General features: G+C 40.3%; 1 protein-coding gene across 1 annotated transcript in view; it reads right to left on the bottom strand.

The window, feature by feature from the left end:
* Positions 1-2,555: 2,555 nt before the first annotated feature.
* Positions 2,556-21,680, bottom strand: part of RNF38 (ring finger protein 38) — a 105,881-nt gene continuing 86,756 nt past the window's right edge. Inside the window, exons 6-12 of the mRNA XM_054397433.1 lie at positions 15,791-15,961; positions 14,416-14,577; positions 11,055-11,161; positions 9,434-9,518; positions 7,810-7,931; positions 5,169-5,268; positions 2,556-2,665 (exon numbers count right to left, since the gene is read on the bottom strand). Of these exons, the coding sequence (XP_054253408.1) occupies positions 2,603-2,665; positions 5,169-5,268; positions 7,810-7,931; positions 9,434-9,518; positions 11,055-11,161; positions 14,416-14,577; positions 15,791-15,961 (810 nt within the window). The 3' untranslated portion in view covers positions 2,556-2,602. The remainder of the gene's footprint in view (positions 2,666-5,168; positions 5,269-7,809; positions 7,932-9,433; positions 9,519-11,054; positions 11,162-14,415; positions 14,578-15,790; positions 15,962-21,680) is intronic.

The raw sequence follows: 21,680 nt of genomic DNA, 5'->3' as shown, positions 1-21,680 counted from the left end.
CTGTGAAATTACATACAGATGTGCTTAACACATGGTATTTAACAGCTGAACATGAATACCCCTCCCTTAACAGTCCCTACAGAGAGGACTTGGCTGTAGCTTGCCTGAGCTGATTCAGAACACACGTGTGCTGTTTGTACACACTAACCACAGGAAGTAACTCCACGTACATCTGCAAGAGTCCCATGCAAACAAAAAGAACCATTTTGGAAGAGATGAGCTATAACAGTGCAACAGGTAATTTCAGGATTTTACCAGTTTAGATCCTCCATCTCTTAGACCTCCCACTGAACTCATGGGAGTGTTACTGGAAAAACAAACAAAGAAAGCAAGCAAGCACTATTTTCCCTTGGCTTCAGAAGAACATGTCTTTTTCATATGCATCTAGCTTAGAAAAAGTATCCCCTTTCTATGCTTCCAACTGAAAACCAAGCATAGCAGTGTTACTTTTATCTGTACACACAGATTTTTTTTTTTTTGCAGTTATGTAAAAGAGCTAAGTTTGGTAAGACATACTTAGATTATGTTTCTTAAACAGCTTGATTTTATTTGTTTTAAAAAAATAAACTCTATTACGTGTAATTTAACCTGCTAGGTGTTACTGTGAGGAGAGAGGAGGAATTTTAATATTTTGGAGTTACGTAACAGCATTTTTATTAATTTAGTTTTGGTAAGTGTGCAAAGACTCACTGCTTTTGAAAACATCTGGATCGGGCAAAACTCTACTTTTATTTTATCTGCACCAAGACTTGTGACTCATCTGTAGACTCTTTGAAGAGGGGAATCAGAATAGAGAACGTCTAACACTGTTTGAAATTCTAACTCATACTAGAATGCAGCATCATACAAAAGCATCAGAAACTATGAAGAAGAAACTTAAAGCTGAGACTGGCAGCAAGTTGCAGCAGTATTGCTAATTGTGCCGCTTGTGCTGCTACGACCCAAGTAACAAAACTTAATTTAAGAGAAATATTTTTTTTGAAAAAATAAATAATTGTTTTGCAAAAAGCGCATCCTTTGAGTAAATCCATATATGCAGACCTAAATATTTTGCTGCAACATACAGAAGATGTGTTGTCTGAATGTTATAAATTAAGCTGCCCCTTTTTTTTCCTTTTTCAGTAGCCCAAATAAAACATTATTCAGAGCACCTGAGCAGAGGGTACCAGCTCCTGTTCCAGAGCATTGTTGGGAAGTTGTTCCCATTTTCTCCTATAGTGAAGTGCTCTGGAAAATTGATTACAAGAACTAAGGGAGTTCTTCTTTCCTATGACAACAATTATGAAATAAGGAAAAGGCAAGAAGCAGCATCAGGGCAACCGAATCTGCAATTAGGGACCAAACCCCATCTTCTCTTGTAATACAATGAATAAAAATCAGAAGTTCTACTTCTGTTAGAAAATAATAAAAATTTCAACAAAAATAATAAAAATTTCAACAAAATTCAACAAGTTGCAGGAATAAAATAGTAACCTTTTACAAGTATTTTAGTTGTATACAAACAAAGAACGTATCTGATTAAAGCCAATGTGTATCAGCTGAAAGATTATGCCCTTAGCAAGCGCAGTGGCCAAAAGTGAAGAGCTTTTGCACAAGAACCTCAGTGTCATTTCTACTTCCTTTCATGGAAGAAGCATGTAACTGGCACACCCAGCTAGAAAAATTGGTAAGAAGAACAGAAGAGCATTGATATTCATATTAGCAATTGAAAATGTTAATATTGCTAAATGATTTGTGCGCTATTGCAACTTTACACTGACACAGTAACTTGTAAATTGGCCATTTAAAAATCCAGACATTTTAATGTATGCTAAAAACCCCAAGGTTATTCAAGAGTACACATTTAAAGCCTCCAGTGAAATGGAAGCCTGTTCGAATAGTAGGTAGAAAGGTCTTATACCTGTAAGTACATTGGGGAGGAAATACTAAATGTTCTGTAATTGCTGCACCCACTGCATTCAGTGTGCAACTGCGAACACAAGGAAAGGAACCAGTGTACAGTACTAGTACTGTTTAAATAACACGCAAGGTTATACACTGCAGCATAATTATTACTACACACATACGTCCTCAGTACATGCTGGTAGATAAGTTCTCAAACACACTTGGTGCACACACCCACTCAGAAGCACACTTCATGCATCCTCTCCCAAGCACACAGACATTCATACTGTAGATCCCCACTCACAGTATCTGAAGGCTCTATATAAGGTAGATTGCTATATTGTTTGGAGCTACCACTTTTTTTTTTTTTTTCTTTTTCTTTTCATATAAAAGCACATGCTAAAAGATCACATCCACGGTAATCTTGCAGCAACACTCGGAATGATCACACAAAAACCAGGGAATGTTAGTGCACCCACAAAATGAAGCTGAAAAAAGTATCTTTGGAGTTCCAATCACACTGTTAGTATAACAACCCCGTAACTGTGAAGATGAGTTATAAGCTTTGTAATTGATTAAGTCACACAGTGCAAAGTAAGGTCTATTGACCTTTTAGTGTAAAGGGGAGGCTGGAAGCCACATAGGTAAAAGTTCAATAGATAGTTCATATACACATGTGACCAGGAACACCCAAACCAGGTTTGTGCTCTTAGATTGGTCATTCTGAATCACGATGCACTTCCGAAGCATCAGCTCTACAAATTGGACAGGTACGATTGGCCTGTAAAACAAGAAATGAAACGCACAGACAAATACATTATTAAGGTAATGTGGATACAACACTGACAGGAGTACTGGAAAGGAATTGAAGAGTACTCCAAATAAGAGAAGACAAAGTATACCTGAGACTTTTTTTTAGTTTGCTTCAAATAAATGTTTACAAAGACAAACATTAAAAAATGGTGCCTTTTATCTTTCAAGATAAAACAAACAGCAACCTAGGCTTTATCTAAGTGATAGTGGTTTTATTATTGCAGATTATGTTACAGTATATTGTAATCAGTTGGATGTAACTAAGAAGGTGTACTACTGCGTGCTGCAGAGAAACACACCAAAACCTGACTATCAACCTTGAACTGCAAAAGAAAGGTCCTCTATTAGGGTGTCATGTTGTCATAACGAAACCAGATTTTCTTCATACTCTCTTTATTTAGTTATTCTCACTGAATAAATATTCTCACTGAAACTCATCATACAGACTTGGTCAAAGCTGAAAGCAGACCAAGGGAAACGGGAAGAAGTTTTAGCAAAGAGAAAGGAAGGTGGAAGGGAGACGAGGAAGGGAAAGAAGGGGTATGGGAAGAGAAATGACAACCTGATAGAACAGACATTCAAGTAACACAAGCAGGTCTAAATTTAGGCCTGTGGTAAAGCACTCATTGAAAATGTCCTCGAACTCTTTTATAGCTTCCTTAAAAAGACAGATAAGTAACATTCCTTAAGTTACTGTGAAAGTTTCTGCCTTCTCATTCCTCTTTTCAAATAAAGGCAAATTTCACTTTAGCAAAAATGAGAAAAAGCCTGAAACAAACACGTAACATCTATGACAAAAAATTTCCTTTATCAAGGGCAGAGTGAACAGAATTATTCCCTGCCCCAAATTCTGTATTTCATAGTTCCCCAAACTGCAGGACCAACCACTGTCAACTCTCAAGTTTTTCTGAAGTAGGCTAATTTTTCAGTGAAAATATAAGTGTATAAATCTATGATGACTTTATCCTATACAGACCTATAGCTTCCACTATCTCACAGGCTGTGTTAAACGATCTTAGTTATTTTTTCATAAAATGGAGTGTGAATACTTTCCTTGGATATTTTGTCCACATCACAAATTACTTACAAAGTTTCATGCGATGAGAAGAAAAATCCAGAGGAGTAGAGGGTCACAGGAGAATACCAACAGCCTTAGTCTGAAGTTACTTAGTAAAACACATATCTAACACTGATGTAATGATAATATTGTGTGGGGCAGTGTGTGTGCATGTGGCTTTTTAATTTGACAATAAAATATCAAACTATTTCCATCAGTTGTGTTGATTCTCAAGTACATGCATGGACTCAGGTAACAAAGGACACCACTTCTACTGGAAGTTATGAGCATGGCTGTGGAAATGTTTACACTGGCCTCAGATTTTGTAGAAGCCTTAGACTACCATGTGTACTGTAGACCAAGTGCAATTTCATATGCCAGTTTTTAAAATCCTTCCCATTATTCTCAGTATCTCGCTAGTCAAAAGAATGCTGTCAATACTAACTTGACTTCTTCTGCATTCTCTGTGCTGAATATTTTAGTGTATGACCAAGACATGGATTTTCTTGCTTTCATGAAGAAATACAGAGAAAGTATTTTGATTTCCTTTTCTAAAATAACAGACACGATCTGCAATTCTCTAGGGGACTGCATCCTGTATTAACATAGGATCACTGCAGTTCCAAATGTTCTGCAGAAATAGACCACACAGAGATTAAACTAAAGCTGAATAGAACTGAATACCAAAAAAGGTGAGGAATCATGGGGATCAACACCTTCTTGGCAGTAGATACAGCTAATGCAGCTTGTAGAGCTGTCTGTGTATCACCACCTATTTCTGTGTATTTTCTGTTCATACCTTATGTACCGCTGCTGTTTTCTCTGTCCTTTAACTGGGCTGCCCTAATTCTAGATCCTTCCATTTCTGCTCCAATTCTTTTGGAGGAGTATATAATAATTTTGTAAAACTGTAATTTCTATCGGAATATATAAAATTCCACTCTATGTGCATACGCATGTATGTACACACATACAAATTCTGTTCACCCCAGAAATAAACATTAATACCAAAGTATTAGTACTCGTTCTTGCTGTGCAGGGTAGGTAAAAGAATTAAAACCACTATTAACACAGAAACTCCTACATGTTACTTTTTTTCCCCCTTAATTTCACATATTGCTTGAATTCAACAGTTCATTGTTTTGTGCAAATGAAAAACACAGTAAGATCTGTCAATGAAAATTCTCCTTATGTTCCTTTTTCCTTGTGCCGAAGATAACGAAGAAGAATCCTTTATAAATTGTTAGAAAAATATTATAAGTAGGCAGTGTTTCCACTCTGTTGGTATTTCTAGCCCAAGTGTTAGAAATGTGAAACGAGATGCAGTGGAGCACTAAAATACTTCCCCTCAACCCCCAAATTTCGTAAGAAATACACTGTAAGATAGGGTTAGGGTTTGTTTAATTGTTCCTACCTTCAGCCATTTATCAACACACTTGGCATGGAACTCGTGGTTACAAGGTAAGACTCTAAGTAGCTGCCTTGATTCAAAATCACACATGCATACCACACACCTGAAAAAGACAACAAAATTTAAATTTATCTGTTGTGTAAGAACAACAAATATATACTCCACATAAAACCTCACAGGTATGAGGTATGAGCAACATATTCCTTGAGTAGTTACAGTTATTGACATCCAAGGCTGAAGATGTGTTCTCTGACAACATAAACTGAGAATTGTTTTTGTGACTTTTTATTTTCCCATTCTTCCAAAATATAAAGCAAGTGCTCCTGCTCACAGGAGTTTGCACACCCAACCCATAGAAAGTATGTTTAATCAAAATTAAAAATGGTGGTGTGGGAAAATAAGGGAAGATTGGTGAGGAGGAATGTAAACATGCTCAAGTAACTCACAGCTGGAGTGCAGAAAAACACTCAAATCACACTAATGGTCACATATCTTTGTGTGCTTGACAAACAGAACATCTGTGTTCAGATAACACAGGTCTGTGAAGGACTTCAAGGCATCTTACTGAACATGCTAGAAATTCTTGCCCTGCTGTGGGAAAGATCTAAGCACAGTGGAAAAGTAGGCCTGCAAGAATCTGTGATGTGCAGGAGAAAGTAGCATGTTCAGAAGCTTTTTCACTCTAACATGGACAAAGCTGTGGTGCCTGCATACCTCCTTGTGTGCCTCCACCCAGGTGCTGCTGCAGAAGTCCCCCAGTTTGCAAGGCAATGAGAATAAATCTGCTCTTTGCATTTCATTCACACAGGTGGATATGACAATCTACCAGGTTCATTCCCTAATCATAGAATAGCAGGCGTTGGAAGGGACCTCTGGGATCATAGAGTCCAATCTTCCCCAGCCAAAGTAGGATCACCTGGGGCAGGCTGCACATGAATGCATCCAGGCAGGTTTTGAAAGTCTCTAGAGGAAACTCCACAACCTCTCTGTGCAGCCTGTTCTAAGTTTTCCCTCATGCTAAGGTGGAACTTCCTGCGTTCCAGTTTGCGTCCACTGCCCCTCCTCTTATCAAAGCACACCACTGGTAAGACACGGGCCCCTTCTTGACAACCATCCTTCAGATATTTATAAACACTGATGAGATCCACTCTCAGTCTTCTCCAGACTAAAAAGCCCCGAGTGTCTGAGCCTTTCCTTATGAACAGATGTTCCAGTTCCTTAATCATCCTCATAGCCCTCTGTTGGACTCCCTCTAATATTTCCCAGTCCCTGTGACCTGGGGAGCTCCAAATTGGACACCATACTTCAGATGTGAACACTCTAGGGCAGAGTAGTCCCTTGACCTGCTGGCCACACCCTCCTTAATGCATCTCTGGATACCATTGGCCTTCTTGGCCACAAGGAAACATCGCTGTCCCACAGATAACTTACTGTCCACAAGGGCTCCAAGGTCAAACTCCAGTGAGATGTTTTCCAGCAAGTCACCCCTTAATCTCTACTGCTGCATGGTGCTTTTTCTCCCCAGCTGTACTCTTGTTGAACCTCATTAAGTTCTCCTTTGCTCAGCCCTTCAGGTCTCACTGAGTGGCAGCACAGCCTTCTGGTTTGTTAGCCACTCCTTCCAGTTAAGTATCATGAGCAAACCTTCTGTCTCTTCATCCAAAACGTTAATGAACATGTTGAACAGGATTGGACCCAGTACTGACCCCTGGCAACACCTTGCTATGGACTTCCAACTAGATTCTGTACCACTGACCACAACCCTTGCAGCTCTATTGTTAAGCCAGTTCTCAATCCATCTCACCATCCACTCATCTAACCTACACTTCCTAAGATCACCTACAAGGTTGTTATAGGAAACTGTTTCAAAAGCCTTGCTAAAGTCAAGGTAGACAATATCCAGACAATATCCACTGCTCTCCCTGCATCTATCTGTTCAGTCACAACGTCATAGAAGGCTACCAGATTGGTCAAACGTGACTAGTCCCCCTGTGTAAATCCATGCTGGCTACTCCTGATAACCCTTTTTCTTCTGGGTGCTTAAATATGACCTCTAGAATGAGCTGCTCCATCACCTTTCCAGGGATAGAGATGAAGCTGATTGATCTGTAGTTTCCTAGGTCTTCCTTCTTGCCCTTCTTGAAGGATACTAGTAAATCACACTGTGGGTCACTGAAACTGAAGTATCAGAGAAAAATCCTTGTACTGAAGCCAAAACATAAGACAGGATTTGGTACTAAGTCACCTGAACTACCTTCATGCCTGTACTGCCCTTTCCATTTGCTTGTGGAGATCTTTCTAACACAATAAATTAATGGGTTTTAAAAATAAGAAAGTGCACCACTGGGAACAAATGAAACTATTTTACACAGGCTAAACTCCAAGTTGCCAATGTCTTCCATTTTAGTTTCTTTAATGCTAGGGAACTACATCAAACACAGCTAAGTGATGTGAAACTAGATGGAGGGTTTAGAATAAGGCTAAATAGCACTTGAACTGGAAAGTGAGTCAAGAAAAAAAAAAAGAAAACTGTTTACTGACATGCCTGCTTTTAAAGCCCTTGTGGCTTAGCTGAGGCTGCAAGTAAAAGAAATTAAAATATAGCCACCTATTATGGATGTTTGAAAGAGATCAATGTACTTACAATGTCTGTTCTGACTGGTGGTTGTTTGCATTGAACCTGTAGGATGGAAGCTGTTCAATGTCTGCCTTCGTCAGTCCTCGTGGTTTGGCTTCTCCCAGGCGTTCTGCTAAATTCAGGAGTGCCTACAAAACATAGTAACTAGACATTTAAAAATTCACTGCTCAGGCACGCTGCGGTTCCAATAGAGGTAGGGCTGCCATTACACCTCTCTACTCCAGCTGGTAGCACAAAACAACCTTCTATTGAGAAATGTTTATAATCTTAGTTGTCTCCTACAACAGAAGCCCCATAAGTCTTTTAGAGTTCAGTCACCTTTCTAATTATGTAAGATATTCTCTTTGGGATTTCAACATTTCCAGGACCCAAATTCCAATTAGTCCTGTGGCTGCATGCACAGCTTCTTAAGTATTTTGCTTCTGAAGGATTCTCTCACCCTGCTATGAAATTAATAGTGCTGGTCATCAGAAAAAATAATAAAAAAAATTGCTTCCTAAGAATACGAAGTCTGGTTTGTGAGATAAACCAAGAATTTAATGAGACAGACTCTGACTCCCACCTCATTATCTTAGCTAGTTGAACTGAAACACAGAGACATTACCCTGAAACTGGAAAACAAATACAGACCATCAAACTTCAAGTACTTTTTGCTAAATTTTATGTTCGGTTTCTGTAAGCCGAATCTTGCAACTGAAAGCCTCTCACGTAAATATCTGTACTGTGTCATGTACGTAACTTGTATCCCTTCACAAGAGATCTAGGAACAATATTCACTGCAAATGTGATAGAGAACAAAGGCACAGGAGAGTTAAAAAGGCTTGGTGAAAGCTGCAATTGGTACCTGTCACAAAGAGATACTGTCAAACCTAGGGACCAAATTTTCAGAAGTAAGATGCTGCTGCTTCTGAACTATCACAGAAGTGCTCATTGTTAAACTGAAAATGTGTAATTACACAGAGCTCTTAGGGGAAGCACAGGCAAAGAGATGCAAAAGTAAGGGCTGATGATGACTGAATGGAATCCAATAGTTTCAGATCCAGCAAAAACACAACAGTTGGGACTGCACCATTGTTATCTTGGATATTACAGAGGGTTCTGCATCTACAGATGTGAATTATTGTACCCTCCTGAGGGCCAAGAAGAAAAGGCAATAAGGCAGTTTTATCAATATTATATTTAGATTAATTAATCTTATGACATGAACATTATTCTGTATTGTTATTCTGCAGTTATTCACATAAACCCAGTAACTTACCCTCTTCCTTTTGAAAGTACATTACTTAAATTTGATATTTAAAATCAATTAAAATTCAAAAGGAGAAAGTACTACTTTGAACACAAAAATCTGAATAATTTAATGATTACTAGCCTGTAAGGGCTATAATCATTACTGTATGATTACTGTAAGGGTTGATTCTGGGAAGAAGCAATAGACAAAAACCAAAGCTAAGTACATCTAATATCCAGTGCAGGAAGAAAAGCTAACAGGATGGTTTCTGGATTCTGTCTTCCCAGTCATTACATTTACTTGAAAGGCAAAAGTGGGACTGAAAGCAAAACATAACACACTTATGTATTCCTTGAGCTAACATCTGTTCCTTAAAGTAGTTGTAGTTTGCACACCAACCTCATAGTTTTCTACCTCTCCATCTTCGACATCCAACTCAAAGCTGAAAGCTGGTCCAACTGCAGGTGGCACTGGGAGCATAGATCTACCATGAGAGTAAACAATGAGAAGATTCAGCATCTTGCTGAAAGAAAGCACAGAAATATCTGGCAGAGGTGAAGTTATCTTACTGAGCCCTTTCCAATCAAAATTTCTCAAAATTGGTAAAAATGTTAAGTTTGAAATCAAGAAGTGAAGGAGCCAAATGAAAAAGCTAATTTTGCTAGTTTCTGATACTAGGAGTGCTGCCTTTTTAATTGTCTGCATTCATCAACTGATACTTCCAGCCAGGCTCAGCATTATTACAAAAGCTGATCTCTTCAGTATCACAGATTATGAAGAGCTAAAACTAACAATGAATAGACATACTGGTTTCAAATATGTTTTTTTAAGTGGATAAAGTATCAACAAAGAAAAGATACCCTATGTTCACTTAGCTCTCCAATACAAAAGCCCTGAAACTTTTTAAAGCCTAAAACACACAATGAAAATATATAGGATATGCTAACTGGACCAACTTCCATACTGAGGACAACCACAAACTCACTTTATCTCATACAGTGATGCTGGTTAAAGGAGAATCTCTTTAGATGGAGAGGCAAAAGAGAGATCTTTTTCTGTTTATGTTCAGGGAGTGTTTTTAGCCCTCAAGGTAGCATTGTGGGTCAACATTTAATGCAAAGACTTAGAAATCCCAAATTCACAGCACAAAAATATACTAAAATCCCAGTGAAGTCATCAGGAATTACTATGTCACATGTCCTCAATGGACAGGCAAGATGCTATGACATTAAGACTGTAAGATGCAAAGTTGAACTGGATCAGATTTTGGGTGCCATTTTCATGCCACATCAGAAATTGCAGAGAGAAACTACAGACCTGGTGCCAGTATTTTATTATTTCTTGCCAATATCACCCTTGCCATTGGAAAATAATCTTTGTTTTCCAAACATTTCATACTTATTTCCAAAACAACACAGAAAAGTACTGTATCTCTTGTCATAGATTTGAACTACCCCACAGATAATCTACCTTAATGCATTACAGGTAATTCCTAAGGGTTAGTTGTTCCACATCTTTTCCAGAAACAGCTAATCAGAAGCAGAACAGAAATTCAACAGCTGCAACAGATTAGCAGTTTAGCCATCACAGAACTAATCACAGAAAGCTCCCACCTTTGTGTTTCATAATTAAGAACCAAATCAAATTAATTCATTCCGTAAGTGAAGACTCTTAAGACTTCATCTTACAGTGTAACCATGCCTCTGTAAGAGGATGCAAGAACCAAGTTTAAAAATTTGTTGAAGATTTTTATGAAGTGTCCAGAAACAACAGGATACTGTACCTCAAAAAAACCTCCAAACCTATGCTGGACAAACTTTTCATTTGTAGTTTTCCCTGCTAAAGTGTGTATAGTATTCAAAATAGGCTGAAAAATTTACACAGAAATGGGAATTTTCCTCCTCTCTTGGACAGTTGAACTGTTCTCTCTAGTAAAGTCCAACCATAAAAAGTCCAAAACTTGTTGAACGTCACATGACTTCTTAAGAGCCTACATGGAAGCAATATACTTTGAACTTACAGCACATAAGGTAAAAGGCTGGGATGGTAAGGATGTGGTGGTATTGGTTGCTGTGATCGGTATCTGCTGCGCCCTGTGAGTCTTCGAGGCATAAACGGTGGGTAAGGCTGCAAGAAAGAAGAAAATAAGCTCCAACTGGAACTTGTGTCCAGTTATGGGCTCCCCAGCACAAAACAGACATGGACATACTGGAGAGAGTCCAGCGAAGGGCCACTAAGATGGAACTGGAACATCTCACATATGAGCAAAGGCTGAGAGAGCTGGCACTGTTCAGCCTGGAGAAAAGAAGGCTCAGGGAATCTTAGCAATGTGTATAAGTACCTGAAGGGAGGGTGCAAAGAAGACGGAGCCAGGCTCTTTTCAGTGGTGCCCAGTGGCAAGACCAGAGGCAGTGGGCACAAACTGAAACACAGGAGGCTCCGTCTGAACATCAGAAACACTTCTTTACCATGAGGGTGACTGAGCACTGGCACAGGTTGCCCACAGAGGTGGTAGAGTCTCCCTTCTTGGAGATATTCAAAAGCCATCTGGACATGGTCCTGGGCAACCGGCTTTAGGTGGCCCTGCTTGAGCAGGGGGGTTGGACCAGGTGACCTCCCTTCCAACCTCATCCAGTCTGCGATTCAACATTTTGTTTTCTTAATTATGAAATAAAATTGTATCTGAGTATTGAGATCCACTTTCAATAAAGCATTATTAAAAAAATCCAGCCTCTGCCCAAATCCAAAGAACCTCAACCTCAGTTTAAAACAATTGCCGTTGATAACAACACATAATCATACCATCGCCTGTGAAAAAGCAGTAACACACAACAGAAATGCTTGCAAGCTCTTGTGTGCTTAGTCTACATGCAGGCTGGGTGGGGAAACAGGACCTGAGCTGCTGACTCTCTTGTAAGTATAAAAGCCTGGGGTATAGGCCTGGTGCTAGTAGGCAGGCTTGTTCTTAAAAAAATAACCCAAAACAAACCAAAACAAACCCCAACAACTTATAAGCAGTGTTGTATATATTTACATTCACACTAGAGAAAAAGTGAAGCCTTACAAGTGTACTTGGAGAGACTAATCAGTACAAATTCTGCAAGAAGGCCTAAAGAGACAGGCCAGGCCTAAAGCTTCAATGTATTCTTTCCGTGGGTAAATTGGGGCGTTTTGTCATACTGTTTTCTCAGCTGCATGCTAAGCATATGCAACGCATGGCAAAAAAGTTGTACTTGAATGTAAACTACATTCCTCCAGAAATACTCAAAGTACTAAATTGTTTTTAGAAATTTTAAAAACTGAAATTCTCCTAATACCATTGAAGTAACATTTGAGGGCCCCAATAGCGGTTTTTTTGGTGTGGTTTTTTGTTTTTTAAACAAAGAACACTCCAAGTCTTTACTAATATGTTTTTCTCATTCCATGTTTGAAATTTAAGAAGACACTGCCATGGATTGAACTGAACCTGCTGCTGTTATTCATACCATGCTGCTGTCATGCTGGCTTCAAAAAATTAAAATGCTAACTAGAGCAATGTATTATGGGGCCTGAAGTTCAGATTTCAACGTGGGAAGCTTCCTGTTATGGTTGCTGCTTCTGTGTTCTGAGTTCTTGGGCGCTGACTCTTTTCTGCAGACATGGCAGCAGAAGAGCGGTACTTGGGTAACTGCTGGATTTGGTTGTCTGCTTTATGAGTTTTTTTTTCCCTGTGTATTTCACTGCACTTTTTCTGCAAATAGACTAAGCTAAGGTAATCATGTATTATATTATTAGATTAATTAGATTATTAGCTAAGGTAATTATGCATTGTGCTTATGATATTTTATGTTACATTAAACTCTTTATCTGAGCTGTGTGTGTTACTCATCCCCTTATTTTTGTGTTGGGGGAGCAAGCAGGTTAGCCCTTGCGCTGAACTGTTACAACACCCAAGTCTCACACCACCAGTGTCTAACCTAAAGCTTCTAAGTTTACAATGGAAACATTATGAATAGGTAACCAAGGTCATACATAAAATTTACATATAAACACAACGCAAAAGAGCGGAGTCTTTTTTTTTTCAAAGCAAGATCTCAAACTAGATATAGCAAACAGCAATTTTACTGCTTTGTTAATTCTAAAAATTCAAAAATATAATGAGTACTTGTAATACACCTCTGTTGTACTCCTCAGTGATACAGAATGCAGAGCTGAAGCAGAGGGGACAAATCCTACAGACTCTTAAAAAAAAAAAAAAAGATTTTTGTTCCCTATCAACTTAAAAAAACTGCAAGAAAGCCTCACTCCAAATGAAAGCTTTGTGACTAGAGTATAATTCAGCTAGAGAGTATATTGGATAAAACACAAGCAGTTTCTGGAAGTTTTGAAGTGTCTACCTCCAGAGTGACTCACAGTGACTAAAACTGTCTCTGAAAACCCGTATACCTTTAGTTTAACGAGTATTTTCATCACATGGTAGAGACTTATTTAAACCTTTATCAAAACTGCAGCAAGCATTTAACTTGATGGCGTGATTTCAAGGCGTAATTGAAGGTTTAAGATTTTAAATAACATTATGCCTCTAAAAACCTCCTGTCAACTTGATGCAGAGTTCAAACATTCAAAAAAAAATACATCCAGAGCCTACATCTGATTTCTAGTTATTTCTTCAAGAATTGCATAGGCAAGAGAAGGTTTTCTAAAAAACCATCAACAAAAATAGAAAAACAACAAACACCCCAACTCATACTAAACAACAACACAGAAAAAGACGTCTCAGGACTAACATAACTGAAGAATGATGTGCACCACAAGACCCTAGAGGTGGCAGAAGATACTGGCCACACCACAGAAGCACAAAATTCAGCACAGGCTTTATCCTGCACCATGTTTAAATCTGTTTGTGCTGCTGCAGTTGAATTGCCTTATAGACCTCCAGGAAGCTGATGTAAGGCAAGCTTGCCGGTCTTTGTAACATATTGCACTCTACACTACGGAAGCACTCTATACAGTTGTTTGCCCCCAAACAGCAAACTTTCTACAGAAAAAACTATTTTAAAAGCCATCTAGTTTTCCTGACTTGTGGAAACTCAGCATAGGATGAAGAATTAGCTGAAAGTCACAGCAGCTTTTCAAAACTGTACCAATTAGTTTCTACACTAGAATTCCTGGACTCTGTAGCAACAGGGAATGTTTTCTAAGTAACTGCAAAGATGCTCTGCAGTTAACGTTATAAAAAATAATTTTCTGGTATCATTAAGTTACTCTTATTACTTAAAACATGCTTAAAGAAAACACCATGCTATGCTGCTACAGCCAATAATGGAAGACTATTGCAAGTGCCACTTAGCAAAATGTACTGCAGAATCAAAAGAGAATGTGGTATAGAAAACAATACTTACTACGCCAAATGACACCTCTTGGTGCAAAGGGTCATGGGTTAAGAATTGGAGAGGAGCTGAGGGAGGCAGTGTTGCTGGATGGGCTGAGGGAGAGTATGTAAAACCTCCCACAGGAAGATGTTCTCCAAGTAGTTCTACTTCGTTTTCTATCCTTTGAAGTGGCTAAAAAGAAAAGGCAGGCTTTGTAACAATAATAGAGATGTAATGTTCCCCAGTAAAGAACTGCAATCCCAGCTGTATAATCTGAGCTGCCGTGGTCAATTTTACAGGGTTAATTTTTTTTTTTAATTACAGGTATAATTGTACACAGTTTCACACAGTAAAACTCTGTGAACAATTCCTGTGCCATTAGCACTATCAAAAAGCAAAGACAACACTACACATTTGATGTAAATTCACCTTTTCCAGCTAGCCATGCTTATAGACCAGGAATTTATGCGATCTAGCAAATATAGAAGTGGCTGTAATTTCCTGTGTCTTGCATTTTTCGGGACAAATGTTTGCTCTCCTTCTTGCCAGGCTGCTCTCACTGTACAACTATGCGAGAGAAAAAAATAAACAACCATAGACAAGAACTGAAATTGACCCAGAAAATCTGAAAAGTGGAGAGGAAACATGGTGACTCCAGTGGATTAAACTGCTAATGATACTCAGTTATCAAGCAGATGCTTTTCTAGAAGGGTCATGCAAGCAGTCCTATCAAAAACATACAGTCCAGACCTTTCAAAAGCGTAAGATTCTAGTTCAGTATTACAATCTAGTCAACTGTTATATATTGGTCAGGCCCAATAGTGCTCATGAGATAAACAGGAACTGTGAATATTTCATTAATACATCTTTCTGGTCCTGACACTGAACTCTACCATTTCAAGAAATTCAGCTAAGAAAGCCATCTTATGGAACCAAAGGAATATTGTTTCTCTGTTATGCAGAGCAAACTTTAAACACAAGGTATTTTTAAACCACTACATTTTAAACCACTTTTTGCCAAAGCTTCTGTGTGCTTTCTTTCCTCTCTGCAAAGATTTCTGTGAGGCCACTACCGCACTACACAACCTCCTCTGGATTTTCTTCCATTTCCTGGGAAAGAAATACCTGAAGGAATAGTTGGTGAAGCAAATATACATCTTTTTGGCAGAAGTAAAGGCCTATGAAGAAACAGCACAGACAACAGCTGATGAAATCTGAAGAGAAACATGGTGAACTTTAAAATTACATTTTCATCTTCACACTAAGTGGTTACAGACTTGTTGAGTAAGCACAAGTGCACACCCTGTTACTTAAAATAATTCTGCTTCCTCAGTCATGTATGAGCACTATTTGCCCATCCAGCCCCACCAGTATTACAGAGAAGGGGGTAAGAAGCATTACTTACCGACCGTGACTGCTGTGCTTGGAAAGGAACGAATTGTCCTGGAGGAGGCAAGTGAGGAGGATGATGTGGAGAGATATGAGGAGGATGCAAAAGGAATGGGTCACTGGAAATGAGGGGTGGAAATGCTGCATATGGTACAGGTAGGTGCTGGACTGAACAGGCCTGAAGCATCTGAAATGAAATGAAGACAACATATTTTTTAACTAGCACAAACATTCCCTACAGAACATCCCATATTTATTATGGAAAGAGATCATTAAAACAAAGCAGTTCCTTGGCCTCCTCAAAAAAGTCTCCAAAACACTTGTAAATAGTAACTCATTCAAAAAAGCAAAAACCAGTCTGTTCAAGTACCACAAAGTGACATCTACTAGGTGCAAAACAGCTCTCACTCAGAGGGAGTTAGGGTTTCCAGTACTCCAGCATTAGACAGTCCTAAGTGATGAAAAGCTATATTCACTCTAGTTAATTTTAGTTTTCCCACATACTACCTACAAACGCACATGCCAATGCAACAGTCTTGCAACTATTTGCTCCAGAAGGATGCCTAGATTGTGCATTAAAACCTCTCCTGCCTCATATACTAAAAATAATTCATAATAAGCTCTGTTCAGTTCTGCACTTTGAGGGGAGTCCATATTCTGAATGTGACGCCCTAAGTGACAGCTACTGTGGGAAAGAGCCCCTTTTTCTCTCGTCTTTAAAATTCCTCATACAGAAATAACTTCAGGCACTAAAGTTTGAACATGGACGTGATGAAGGCACTGCAGAAATGTGCTTTGTAGTGGTGGTCAATTTTACTTTCAACTCTAGGTAACAGAGAAGCAATAAAATCTGCATTCTCGTTTTGCTATTCTTTGATCCATCATCAGAATGCCAGGCATTTGTGTTACATTTTTGACAATCAAAACTGCAATTAATAAGGTATCTGTTATCAAATCTTACAAATAAAGAAGACCCAGTTCTGATTTCTCACTCTTTTTCTCCTTTTTCTTTTTTGTCATGTCACACAAAATACGTTGCTCATACTGATTATAAAGACATAAAATGGTTAAGGAGATCTAGTTTAAAATCAGATTACAGTAGTGGAGGTGGAATTTACTGGGATCATGACCAAACAGAAATCTTTACATGCATTGAAACAGTAGGAGATTAACTTAATCTGACTACTGTTTTTTCTTAAATGCTGACTATTGTTCACCCTCATAATTTTTCTACTACTGCATCATTTTTCTAAAAAAGTCAAGTAACAGATAAGTGTTTCTAGTTAAAAAGAAAAAAAATTACTAAATTGCTGTTCTCTGTAATAGCTGAAGATAAATTTGCAGGTAGATCACCACGTAAGTGTTCTTTAAAACAGAAGGCACTTTGGGGAACATATTTAAACAAGTTCAATCCTGGGATTCTGTCTGGTAAAGATTACTATCACAATAAATATTTGGAATGATCTGTGCTATGCCCATGGCACCTTCTCAGCAGAAGCAAATGAGGCTGCATTATCTTTCAAGCAGAGAGATATGAGAACTATCCATTTATTCACACAGGCTTTTAGATACTTGCTGTTTCAAAATACACTTCCAAGAACTGATATAGCTATTTCACAAATGACATTTGTGAAATTGTTTATTTTATAAGTATACATGCAGCCAGAGACATGCAGCAAGAGACAAATACTGGGTAAGTAACAGAAGGATACCAGGAAGGTCACAAATCAGGCTGGAAATAAGCAGACATGTTGAAGGACAGGGCTACCTTTCAGATCTACGTTTCTAGGCTGCTGAAGTTGGGTAACAGGAATAAAAGCAAATGTGAAGGCTGGCACTAGAAGAGTAACTCCACAGAGCAGCATGTTTTGAGACTGACTGTTTGGTGAGCAGACTTGCAGAAATTAAGTTGGGTTCTTGTCAAACAGGAGTACACAACTGACGTAGTGTCCTCCTGCAGCCAAAAAGGCCTGTTTCATGATGGGTTACATTGCTGAACTCCCTTCTGAGGGGGCACTGAGGGCTCAATATGCTGACTAGACCCATCCCACAGCGAAGTCTGCTAGGAAACTTCCTGGTGTGGTACAACCCTCTGATCACTACCTGCTTTTGGCTATGCAGAATGGCAGTGATGATGTTGTGCAGAGTCCAAAAGCAATTAAAAGGGACTTCAGGGCACTGGGATGATTGAAAGATGAGGGGCAGAGGTGGTGTTTTCCTCAATCCCTTCAGTAGCAGGGAAAGATACAGAAAGGAGCAAGAAGACTCACCTCATCAAAACCTGCCTCAAAGGCTGGTGGCAGCAGTGGAATTTTGGGTATTTTGGTCATGGAGTGGGTTGCATGACACCAGACCTGCTGGCTCAGATGGGAGTCAGCTATCTCAAAGAGGGAAAAGGATTCTGGCTCATGAGTTCAACAGGTTCATTGAAGGGGCTTTAAACTAGACTCAAAAGTGGAAGGGGACAAAACCAGGTTTGCTAGAGATGAGCTTAGGGTGGCATGCCAGTGTGGGTGGTGGGATCAAGAGCCCAACTGAAATGCATCTACACCAATGCACAGAACATGGGCAAGGAACAGGAGTAAATGGAAGCTACTCTGCAGCAGGAACGTCATGGAAACATGGTAGGATGACTTTCATGTCTCCATGGATGGCTGTAAAGTCATGAGAAGGGATAGGCAAGGAAGAAGAGGCAGTGGGGTAGCTCTGTATGTTAAGGAGTGTTTTGATTGCCTAGAGCTCAGCCATGGTAATGATGAGGTCAAGTGTTCATGGGTAAGGATGAGGGGGAAGGCCAACGAGGCAGCTATCCTGCTGGGAGCCTGATACAGGCCACCCAACCAGGATGAAGAGGCAGATGAAGCATTCTACAAGATGCTGGCAGAAGTCTCACAGTTGCTAGCCCTTATTCTTGTGGGGAACTTCAACTTACTGGACATCTGCTGGATGTACAACAGTCTAGGAGGTTCCTATAGTGTGCCAGTGAGCCTACCAAAGGAGGTGCTCTGCTTGACCTGAGAAGGACTGGTGGGAGATGTGGTTGACAGTGTCTGTCTTGGGCTCAGTGACCATGGAATGACATAGTTGTGTATGGTATGTGAGTTAGCAAAACCACTACCATGCACTTCTGGATGGCAGACTTTGGCCTTTACACGACACATTGATTGAGAAGGTCCCTTGGGAAGCAGTCCTGAAGGTCAAAGTGGCCCAGGAAGGCTGGACACTGTTCAAGAAGGAAGTCTTAAAGGCACAAGAGCAGGACATACCCATGTGCTGTAGGGGCAGCGAAGACAACAGGCCTTGCTGAACAGGGAGCTTTTGCTGGCACTCAGGAAAAAAAAGAAAGAGAGTTTGCTGCATTTGGATGAAAGGGCAGGCAACTCAAGAAGAGTACAGGGAACTTTTTTGGTCATGCAGAGAGAAACATGGAAAGGCAAAAGCCCATCTAGAACTAAATCTCGTAACAGATAAAAAAATGTTTTTACAAATATATTAACAAGAGAGCCAAGAAGTATCTCCATCCTCCATTCGATATAGGGTGGGGGTGGGATGCCTTCTTTGCCTCAGTCTTTATTAATAGTCAGACTAGTTATCCTCAGGTTACTCAGTGTCCTGTTCTGTAAAACCAGGACAGGGAGCAGAATAAACCTCACCATAATCCAGGAGGAAGCAGTTAACAACTTGCTACATCACATGGACACTCACAAGTCTATGGAGCCAGATGGAATCCAACTGAAAGTACTCAGGGAGCTGGTGGAGGAGCTTGCCATGCCACTCTACATCATTTGTCATCAATCTGAATTAACAACAGCTCCACAGACAGCTGGAGACTTGATAACTGACGCTCATCCACAAGACAGGCCAGGAGGATCTGAGAAACTACAGACCTGTCAGCCTGACCTCAATACTGGGGAAGATTATGGAGCAATTCACCTTCAGTGTGCTCACACAGCACGTGCAGGACAGCCAGGAGATCAGACCCAGCCAGCACGGGTTCATGAAATGCAGGTCCATCTTGATCAACCTCATCTCCTTCTATGACCAGGTGACCTGCTTTGCGGATGAGGGAAAGGCTGTGGATGTTGCATACCTGAACTTTAGTAAAGCCTTTGATGCTATCTCCCACAGCATTCTCCTAGAGCTGTCTCATGTCTTAGACAGGTGTACTGTTCACTGGGTGAAAAACTGGCTGGGTGTCTTAAGTCAGAGTGTGGTGGTGAATGGAGTTAAATCCAGTTGGCAGCCAGTCACAAGCAGTGCTTCCCAGGGCTCAGTTTTGAAGCCAGTCTTGCTTAGTATCTTTTATCAATAATCTGGATGCGGGGATGAAGGCGCCCTCACTAAGTTTGCAAATAATGTAACACTGGGTGGGAATACTAATTTTCCTAAGGGTAGAAAGGCTCTGCAGAAGGATCTGGACAGGCTGGATTGATGGGCTGAGGTCAACTGCACAAGGTTTAACAAGACCAAGTGGAGGGTCCTGTACTCGGGTCACACCAACCCCATGCATGCAAACCCCTGGATGAACCACCTTCTACATCTTCATTTGCCTCCTCTCAGATTTCAGAGTCCCATATCTGTTGTGTAAGGGCATCTGAAAAGGTGAGAGAGGCCAGGAGGTGACTCACCTGCCACCCCAAGCAAGGACTTGTTTCCATCCCTCGTCTCTAAGGCCCCAAAGTTCTGCCCCAGTGGCAAGAAGGCAGGGGATCCTCCATCTCATGAGGAGCCCTCATGCTTCATGACACTCCTTAAGCTTTCCACCTCCTTTTTCAGCTCTATCACCAGGCTAAGATCATTCACCTGGTGGCACCACACACAGGTGGTGTCTCTGCTGCCCTGTGGCACTAGTGACAGGCTCAGGCACTCCCTGCAGCTAGAGACCTGGACTGCTGTACATGTGCATGGGAGCTCCTTTTGGGTCCCCAGATTCCTTCTGGTGATGGGTCTTGAGCAAGCAGAACCCATGGCTGCTTCCTCCTCTGGGAGGGTGACAATCACTGGTGGAGTTGTTTGCCCTGTGTGCACCATGCCCTGTTTGCCTGTACTGGTCACTCTGCTCCTGGTTGCTCATGCTCCCTGGGGGCCTCTCTTGTAAGAGGCTGTAACATTGTGAGAGCTGAAATCCCCCTCCCACACCGACAATAACCAGGCTAGCTCAGTCTGAAAGCAAATGAAAGCTGTGTTTACAGGCAAAACTACAATCTATGATGAAATGCAATGAATATGTACAAATATACACTATTCACAACGTTTACAAATATGTACAATCCACATGAAGTGCAACCAAGCTCCCTTTGGGCCCCCCAAAAGAGAGGGGTCTGTGCTTCCCTTTCCCCCCTCCCCCCAGAGCAGGCAAAAGGGAAGAAAGCCAATAATCAGAGAGAGGTTCATTAGACTTAGCTTGTCAAGGTCAGTATGTGTGTTATCTTCAGCCAGAAAAGAAGAAACAGGCAGAAGCCGAGCAAGCTGAGACTGACACACTTTGTTTTGAGTAGTGATTCTTAAAACATTTCTCTCTCTCCAATGGAAGTGTTTAGAATAATCATTATTTTGCTTTCTTACACCCAATAGTGATTTATTTACATTCTTTCACTTTCTCTGCTCGAACTCTGTGAAGAAAAATTAAAAAGACAGTCTCAAAACCATCACAGAGGTGTTGGCTGCTGTCACTCTTGTCCCTGCTCACAGTGGTCAAAGCCACCTCTTCCCACCCCAGGGGAGAATCTGGGGACACTTACTCTCTCTATGCACTTCTGCCTTCAGTCTTTTTTCCCCCCATTTTAGCTTCTGGTGATCTTACAAGATGTTATTACTTCTCAGAAGAAAACCGACTTTGGAATGTCAAACCTTTTTGTAAATAACCAATCCCTGAACAAGGCTGCTACTAAACAGGAATCTTTCTA

The sequence above is a fragment of the Indicator indicator genome, chromosome Z (genome assembly GCF_027791375.1).
Source record: "Indicator indicator isolate 239-I01 chromosome Z, UM_Iind_1.1, whole genome shotgun sequence".
Classification (NCBI taxonomy): domain Eukaryota; kingdom Metazoa; phylum Chordata; class Aves; order Piciformes; family Indicatoridae; genus Indicator; species Indicator indicator.
The sequence above is the reverse complement of the archived record's forward strand: the minus strand, read 5'-3'. Positions and strand labels throughout refer to the sequence as shown.